This window comes from Lactuca virosa, chromosome 4 (genome assembly GCF_052849685.1).
Source record: "Lactuca virosa cultivar CGN04683 chromosome 4, Lactuca_virosa_CGN04683_v6, whole genome shotgun sequence".
Lineage (NCBI taxonomy): Eukaryota > Viridiplantae > Streptophyta > Magnoliopsida > Asterales > Asteraceae > Lactuca > Lactuca virosa.
The window spans coordinates 70,567,870-70,577,013 of NC_136429.1; the positions used below are offsets into that span (position 1 = coordinate 70,567,870).

Consider the following 9,144-nt stretch of genomic DNA (forward strand, 5'->3'; position numbering starts at 1 on the left):
AATCACTCATTAAAGTTTCGAGGTTTCTCTTTTAACATTTGTACGAATGATAAATTTGCCAAATAGAATAAACCACGAGAAAATATCACCATCTAGTTCGACCATTCCTCATTTGACTCGGTACTCACGTTAAATTTTGAATAGCTAAAATTTCGTACTATGTAAACCATACAGTTGTAACCAACTTAAAATTAAAAATTATAAAAAAGATTAAAAATACTGTGGAATCATTTCTTGATTGCAGTTTTACCTAAACCCGTAAAATCATCTCACTTCTCACTCCTCGTCGATATGAATTTTCCACACACACACATATAGATCGAGGTATGTTACTTCGTCTTTTACATTATTGATCGATTATACGTTCTCTAATTCATCAAAGTTGTTTACTGATTTGTTAATTTTAGATGCATTTCCTTTTCTTCTATTATATTTAGATTTGCATCCTATCGGAATATGATGTTTTGGAGAATTTTCATGAAATTAGGTGTCCTGCCTTAACATTTCATATTTAATAAAACCAACATAATGGAAATGGTTAACAATAACATCAATAATGATTTACACTCCATCTATTTATAAAATCCTAAAACAAAAACAAAAAGTAAAAAGATTCTCGTTTCACATAAAAAGTAGAAAAGCAATTCACATTTAACAAAGAAACAAACAAACCCATTTTATTTTTTTTTACCTTGGTTTTGCACCACCATTTTCTTCAACAGTATTGACCGGAGTTGACGCCCCACTCTTTTTAGAGCTACTGGTTCCAGTAATAGTCCGGCCCATAAACTTCCCAGCCTTACTGAGCCCACTACCAACCGCCCCAAGCCCACTTCCAACAAGCCCAACACCAGCCCCAACCCCAGCCCCAACTCCACTACCCACAAACCCAACCCCGGACCCCACCAACCCCGCAGCTCCATCAATCGCATCCATTGTACTTCCGATTATACCCTCAGCTTTAAGTCTCTTTTTCTCTTCAAGTATCCTCTTCTCTTCTTCTATAGCAAGATCTTGCTCTTCTTTTGTAAACTCATGGTACTTCGCCTATATTTAAAATTATTGCTAAATTATATATGTGTTGACTGTTTGACTATTTGACTATTTGACTATTTACCTTGACAGTGAGAGTTCCTCTATCTTTCTTATCTTTGATCTTGAGCATATCAAGTGAAGGTTGAAGTTTCAATTCAATTTCATTTTCAATTTCTGGTTGAAGGCCAATTAGAGATAATTTTGCAATTCCCAAACGCTTGTCTTGCCCAATATCTTCATCCAGAACCTGTTTGGAATTGGATTACACCATTTTTTATTATAAAAAAAATTTTAAAAAATAAAAAAGATAAAAAAGATTTATTATAACCTCGAGAATAGCAGACTGGGTTTCCTTGTCTTCTACAATCAACTGAAGTACATGATTCCAAACAGGGTTCAAGTTGTTATCTACAGCTTTTGTTTTGAATTTTTCAAGTGGACGAATAAAAGCAGTGACATAAGGATCAGATTTTCCAATCATTTCCATATTTTTTAAATTTGTTGCCTTCACAATTGTTAATGTCAATTGCCCTTGTGGCTTCAGTTCCAGATCACTGCATAAAAATATTCAAAAACCAAATCCAAATCATACATAATTGATTAATGGAATGGAATCATGAATTCCGATTCCAATATTACCTTGTATCCACACCTACACCACCAATGGGAACAACAATCCTGTGGGGCCATTGAAGCATATCTGAAACTATTGTATTTACAGTGTCCTACAAAAATTAAATAACATGTTAACATTTATAAAAATAGATAAATGATTAGTCAAAAAATGAAAAACAAACTTACATCAATCATATCAGAAAGTCCAGGCATGGCAGTTAAACTTCCACCAATAGCCTTCAATGTATAATCAATTCTTGGCTTTGGCTGAAATTTTTATATATATTAAAACAAAAAAAAAAACAAAAAAAAGAAATCATTAATTCATGAATTTATGAATTCATAAAGCATACCTCAGAAAGTAAAGCAACAACAACAGCAGAAATGCAAGGGATTTCCTCACAGAGTTGGAAAATAACACGAACAACTGTAAAAACTTGTAGATCTTTCAGCTGTAGAACACACATAATTTGGTTCAAAAACATTATGAAAGAATTTAAATAATTAAATAAATAAATAAAATACCTACCTGAATAGGTAAATTAGCAACAAGTGCAGCTTCAACTCCTAAAACAATATTTGGATCACCACCCCAACGCAAATCTATGTCCATTGTTATTTGACCTTTTTTAAGGCTTTGAACACGGATACCTGCATGTTTTTTTTAAGTATTTAATTATTTATATAAACTTTGAAAAAATTATAATTTTAAGTCATATATATAATGATACCTTCAATCTTTGGTGCTACAGTTCCAAGAGAGAGTTTATTGAACTTCAATGATGTAATTCCAGGCGGGCGATAATCTTCCAATAAAGGCTCAACAGAGTCTTTGATTATTATTCGAGCTGCCTATAAATGTAGGAATTAAGAAAATTACATATAGTCAACCTAAGAAGATAATACATATAGAAATTATAAATAATGAGTACTTGAGATAACTTACTTCTTCAACATATGGCCAGAGTTTGCTCAATTGTTTATTCAGCCATTTCACCTGAAATATGAAGCTACAAAGATGAGACATGTTCACTAAAAATATAATTTGTTTAGTGACTTGTAAAAAATCATGAAACGGGTTCTTTGGTGATGAAAAGCATCTTATACTACAAGAGGTTAAATTAAGAGTTGGGTTGAAGAATAAGTGAAAAATCATCTTTGAAGGCTTCTGTAAGAAGTTGAGGAGAGATGAAACTAATTCTTAAGTTGCAGCTGATTATGTATGTACAGAGTGAAAGTGAAAGTACTAACCTGTTCATAAACAGGGAAAGATATCCATTCTGGAAAGTTGTCACCACAGATTTTCTTCAAATCATCTCTGTTGAGACATCCAAGGAGTTTTATGTCAACTGCCTGAGGAAAAAACAATTTATCTTTCAGTATGGTGAATAACATTTAATCTCAAAAGAAAGCTGACAAGTCAAGATGATCATCTAGATTCTATAGTCAATGCAATTTCAATTTTATGCTATTATATGTAGTAGTATCAGTTATCAAACAGTAAACAAGATCATCTCAACATAAATGTCAAGTTGTATGTGGATCACCAAGAATAACATGCTCTAGTAGTGCAGAAGCATACAATATTATCAGGTTTAGTTCAAGAAGCATGGAAACTCAGAAGTTATAAAATCACCATCTATGAACAGTGGAGCAATGAATAATGCTCTATCTTTCTTTAAATCAGTATACAATTTCCCCTTCTTTAAGATCCTATCTATCACAAGCTAATAAAGTTAACAATGAAAAGAAACCCCTGAAAACCCATTTCTTGTTCACAGTCTATGATCACTAAACATCTAATTGCAGTCATACAGCTCTTGCTGATGGTAAATTAAGTTCTAATTACAGATTACATTAAACCCTAGCACCAACCAAATCACGAAAATCAGTAGTGAAAGTAAAACCCTAACAATCTAATTGATTAATCAGAACCGGACGAAGATATCAAAGAACCCAAACAATTGATTTACCTTGGCAATTCGTTTACTGCTTCGATATCTCATCATCTGCCGCCAACCAGCCATAATCGCAATCCCAAATACAGTCCCCATCAGTATTCCAGAAATCAACCCCATTTTGTATCAACTTCAACTCTCCCAAAACAGTACAATCAGCAAAACATCCAACCAGCTACAGGTTCAAGTTTCAACTTGAGAGAGAGAGAGAGAGAGAGAGAGAGAGAGAGAGAGAGACGAGTGATAACCGTTTGCTATTGAAGGTAAATGAAATCTCCAGTATCTGGATGTAGTTTCTCTCTCTAAAAGTCGCAATCGATTTCGTTGTTTGGGTCGCGTTGTTACCCCCACAACTAGTGAAGGATTGCTTTTACAGATGAATAATAATAATGGGGGAAATGGGGTCGGTGTGTAACCCGATTGCTTGCTTCACTTGAAGAAACTGTGACGAATTTGAGAGAGAAAGAGAAAGAGAAAGAGAAAGAGAGAGGTGAATCAGTAAATGTAACGTTCAATTCTTGCCTTGGTCTATCCGTTACTTGTTTAGCTACCCCCGGCCCCAACTAAATTCTCGATTACAAGATATTTTCTATTTTTATCTTCTTATATAATTTTGTTATTTTTTATTTGTATCATTATCAAAAGAGGTATCTTTATATTTTGGAATAAAGCCTTTAAAAAATCTGATAACTAATTTTTTGAATTATTAGAACACACTTAAAAGTAGAATAATTTTCAATTAATGTAGTTTTTTGTGTAAAGATATAATGATATATAGGTTTTCTTTTATATAATTTTGGAATAAATATATAATTTTGTGTAAAAATATAATGATATATAGGTTTTCAATTAACGTTGTTTAACGTAATTTGTTGAATTTATAATAATGTTTTATACAAATATTATAAACACATAATAATTGTCCATAAAACATGTACGCAATATATAAATATCATTTATATAACATGTATCAGGTACGAAGGATTTTTATTGTACGCGTACGAAAGATTTTTATGTGTTTACGATTATCCTGGTCATGAATTTAATTTGTTTGATGGTGTTGAACCATCTTTATGTGAGGGTTGATCATCATACACCATTACTATACAAATAATTTGAAATATATTTTTATCACTGGTTCACAATTTAATTTCTTAAAATTCAAAGTTAACCAAAGAATAGGTATTACATTTCACTCAAAAAGAAATCCTTAAATCTTTATCATTAGCTAAGTACTTAAAAAAAATTAGGGTTGTGCATAAAAATACCATATGATTCTAATTAATAATTCAACCACTTCATAAAATCGAAGTATCCATTGTGAAAATTCGAGAGAACATTCGGAACCCCATCGATGCCAACACATAACCCAATCATTTGAAAATACTCAACTGCAACAATTACCTCTCTATCCCTACCTTTAAGTGTAGCACCCGGTTCCTGGTATGAATTTCATTCAAGTATTATTCATTTTTTTCGCCTAGAACTCGGCGAGTTGATGGCCAACTCGACGAGTAGGAGCGACTTGGACCCGGGAGTTTAATGACCTACTCGACGAGTCGGCATCCAGACTCGACGAGTAGGCCCTGACTGGACAAAACCTTAATCTAAGGGATTGCACCATATTTAAGCATCTCATTCACCCTCCCTTCGTCCCTATTGCTCTCGGAACTCTCCATATCAAACCCTAATCGTTTGTATAAAGATCTAAGGCCTTTGTGGTGGTTTTTGGTGATTTTGGAACACAAGGAGGAAGAGAAAGGATTGAGGAATCAAGAGGAGGCCAGAGGAGTTCGGGTTTGTGCACCCTCTGCAGTTCTTTAGAGGTATAAAGTTGATACCTTGCTCTTTCATGTTTTAGATCCCTTTTTGGGGTGATTTAGGGCTTTTAGGAGCCATTATTGGTGACCAATCATGAGTGCAAGCATGGTTGGGGGCTAAGACTTCAGATCCAAGGTCTTTGAGGGGTTGCAAGGCAGAAAGGGGTTGATTTTGGAGCCTTAGAGAGCCCCATGCACCTTAAGAGTCTCATTTAGGGCCATTTAAGCTCATAGTCCCATGCATGCACGTAAAGTTTGTAACTTTACGTGCTAGATCGATCCTAGAAGCCTAGATCTATCTTTTGGTCAAGTGTTGTACGTCAGAAATCGAGAAATAAGACTTGGTCATTCTCGACTCGGCGAGTCGTTCTTGGGACTCGGCGAGTCCATGGCTTGACTTCCCTTTTCTGTTTTGGTTCGAAGGAACCCAGTGAGTGTTAGAGTGGTCCTAGAGGGGTCCGGGGGAGTGAACCAACGCATTGGACTTAGCCATAGACCTGGAAATCATAGGACTCGACGAGTGTATGAACAGACTCGGTGAGTCCAAGGCAATCTCCCAACTTTCGAAGATGAACTCGACGAGTTGTTCATACAACTCAGCGAGTCAAGGGCAGGACTTGTTCATAGGATGGAGATGAACTCGACGAGTTGTTCATACAACTCGGCGAGTCGGATGAAGGTTCATTCGGGGTTGTTTTAGAAGGAGAACTCGTCGAGTCGTTGCCAAACTCGACGAGTAGAGGCGTGAAGAAGGACAGATGAAAGGATAGGGACTCGACGAGTTGGCGGCCCAACTCGGCGAGTCGGGTCAACTGGAAGTTGACTTTGACTTTGACTTGGTCAGGGGTAAAATAGTCATTCTACCCTAAGAACAGTTATCAGTGTCTGACTAAGTGTTTTATGGGAATTATAGCCGGAGGATCACCGGAGCAGCAGTCAGACATCTGTCGATCAGCTTTTCAGCAATCAGCCTTACGAGGTGAGTTACCTTCCAGTAGGGGTGGGTCTAAGGCACCAATACCGGCCCACCAGTAGGGGTTTATGGTTGAGATGGTTATTTTGTGATAATTGTCTGGTTGCTATATCTGTGCTGAGTATGTGTTAAGTAGCAGTAGGGCACACTAGCCCTGGCTAACGGTTGAAAGATACCGAGGACGGTTACCGGTTGAAAGATACCGAAGGGGTGGATAAAACCCATGCATGTATAGTAGTATGATTATGATATGTCATTATGTGACTCAGTATGCTTATGTATGTTATTATGAAGCCAATATGTTTATGACCTGTAATATGTGATAGATATAGGGGGTGAAATAGTCCCCAGATATCGGTTGAAAGATACTGAATGGGAGGTTAGTTCCCAGATACCGGTTGAAAGATACCGAAGGGGATGATAGTTCCTGGTTACCGGTTGAAAGATACCGAAGGGGAGGGTAGCTCCCGGTTACCGGTTGAAAGATACCGAAGGGGAGGGTAGCTCCCGGTTACCGGTTGAAACACACCGATGATTATGTGATATGGGTATGATGGGGGAACTCACTAAGCTTCGTGTTTATAGTTTCAGTTTTGGTTTTAGGTACCTCTTCGTCTAAGGGGAAGGAGTCGGCGGTGTAGCAGCGCATCACACACACATGTTTTCCGCATGGAGCATCCTGGGAATGTACTCTGATTTATTTTACTTTTGACAAAAATGGTTTTATGGGGACATGTTTTGGATTATTGACACATTGGTTGTGACATGAGATATCATTATGAATGTTTTTATACCGATGGTTTTATGTTACAATTTATTTAAAATGAAATTTTTGGCCTTGAATTTTGGGATGTTACATTAAGATCCAACTCATAACGAAAACTACTTAAATCGGAAAACTCTCAAAACTGCAACTACTAACCGACTCAATTAGTATAATTCACAAGATTGGGTACCCATCAGTCTAAGCTCTAGAAAGCCATACGTAAAGACTGATGATCATCCATTTGTCCTATCTACCCCTAGTCTCTGACTAGGAACACCATCAACCATGTAGAACGAACACTCAAACATCCCGATCGTAAATTTCCACAAATCCCAAATTCGTAAATTAAGCCCAAAAGATGTCAAATGTCCACTTGACTTATTGACAAGTCATCACTAACCCACCGCTCCCACGAGCGTAACAATGGTCAATCCAAAAATCTCACAGGGCATCCAAACTCCCACACTAGCACTGGTGCACAACCATCTAACAAATCATCCAAAAGCCCACAATGAACTCCATCATTGATGATTTAACTCATACCGTACGATCCTCATAAAAACAAGGTCCGCTAAGAAAAACCCAACAAAGAACAACTGATATACAACCATGACCTTTCCAACAACTCAACATTCTACAAAAGCCCGATCAAAACCTGCCGGCCACTTTGACATCAGCGACAATACCATACCGCTCAAACACCCTACTATGCCAAACGACTAACAAACTAATATACGAGTCTCCACTACACAACTATTGGTTCTAACTCACATAAGGAAAATTCACGATGGTTCACGATACGTTGTGACACCATCCAACTACTGGAATGAGAAGCTCATGGTTCTACGCCGTTCTTGCCAGCATCCCACAACAAGCATGAGGACTCACGGACAGCACCTCAGTGGGCCTATAAGCACACGACCATCTTCTTACGGTCTTGCAGGAACCAATCAACATCTCACTCGACACTTACGAAACACAACACGAGCCATACGGTTCCATAACACACCCTTCCACAATCCTGACTGAGACATCTCCAAATTTATGGTCATCTTAAAACTTTTTATTTATGTTTATTTTAAATTAGAGTGTTCTTTATAAATGCGGAATTTGTCTCATTAAAAGTATTTCCTAAGAAAATGTTTTTCATTGATTATTAAAACTTGGGATGTCATAACTGATACAAAAACATAAGCATAAACAGACCTTACATCAATATTCTAGCAGTCTACAAACTCCTTAAATCTCTCAGCAGATAATTTCATTATCTATTAGTGCCTTCGTATTACTATCTGTGATACAAAAAAACTGAGTGGGTCAGGTTGGGAAACCTGGTGAGCACATAGGGTTTTCAACCCACAATATTATATTCTTATAATTATATAATCTTTAGCATTTAAATATCATAGTCATCCCATTCCCGCTATTCTTTCTTCCTAATCCTAGACTAATGATTTTGAGAGATCTTTTCTAAAGGATCTTTGATAACAGTCATCTATATTTCCCTAAATGATTAGGCACGACAGTATGACAATACTTTAGTCATGGCACGACAATACAAATAGTACTTTTGGTTAAGCACGGTAGTACAATGGTACTTTGTACATGCACGACAGTACGATAGTACTTTTAGATAAACACGACAAGTCTCGTCTTATTGTTTTGCACAACTCTCACTAACCTATCACAGCCATTATCTTACACAACCCTATCGTAGACTCTCATTTACTATTATTTTACGTAGCCTATTACAACCCAACCATACTGTTAAGTATAACATTCGATTAGATCAAGTAACAATCATATCATATTGTACAAATATATTAGACACGACAAAAATGGCGCACATAGCATTTAAGAATTTAGAATACTTGTATCTATGTGTAATTTGAAAGTAACTATGCACTCACCTGATGAAAGTGGATGCCTCGGAATTTGAGAAGAACCTTGCCTTGGTACTTTAGCTTTTCCTCTGAC

The 9,144-nt window shown here is 36.5% G+C and overlaps 1 protein-coding gene across 1 annotated transcript; it reads right to left on the bottom strand.

Moving 5' to 3' along the window:
- Positions 1 to 526: 526 nt before the first annotated feature.
- NTMC2T4 (Calcium-dependent lipid-binding (CaLB domain) family protein) lies at positions 527 to 4,134 on the bottom strand. The gene is made up of 12 exons (XM_079042437.1): positions 3,857 to 4,134; positions 3,624 to 3,783; positions 2,902 to 3,003; positions 2,597 to 2,647; positions 2,382 to 2,502; positions 2,180 to 2,301; positions 2,004 to 2,102; positions 1,837 to 1,917; positions 1,675 to 1,760; positions 1,364 to 1,589; positions 1,118 to 1,282; positions 527 to 1,047 (listed from the first exon to the last, which is right to left on the bottom strand). Exons 2-12 carry the CDS (start codon positions 3,726 to 3,728, stop codon positions 688 to 690), a joined length of 1,518 nt encoding a protein of 505 aa, XP_078898563.1. The 5' UTR covers positions 3,729 to 3,783; positions 3,857 to 4,134; the 3' UTR covers positions 527 to 687.
- Positions 4,135 to 9,144: the final 5,010 nt, after the last annotated feature.

Bases quoted from the DNA above. Each gene is read 5' to 3' on its own strand.
- NTMC2T4 (XM_079042437.1), bottom strand. From the start codon at position 3,728: ATGGGGTTGATTTCTGGAATACTGATGGGGACTGTATTTGGGATTGCG. The intron at 3,004-3,623 runs GTAAATCAATTG...TTTTTTCCTCAG, and splicing joins GCAGTAAACGAATTGCCAAG to GCAGTTGACATAAAACTCCT. The intron at 1,761-1,836 runs GTAAGTTTGTTT...TAATTTTTGTAG, and splicing joins GACTTTCTGATATGATTGAT to GACACTGTAAATACAATAGT.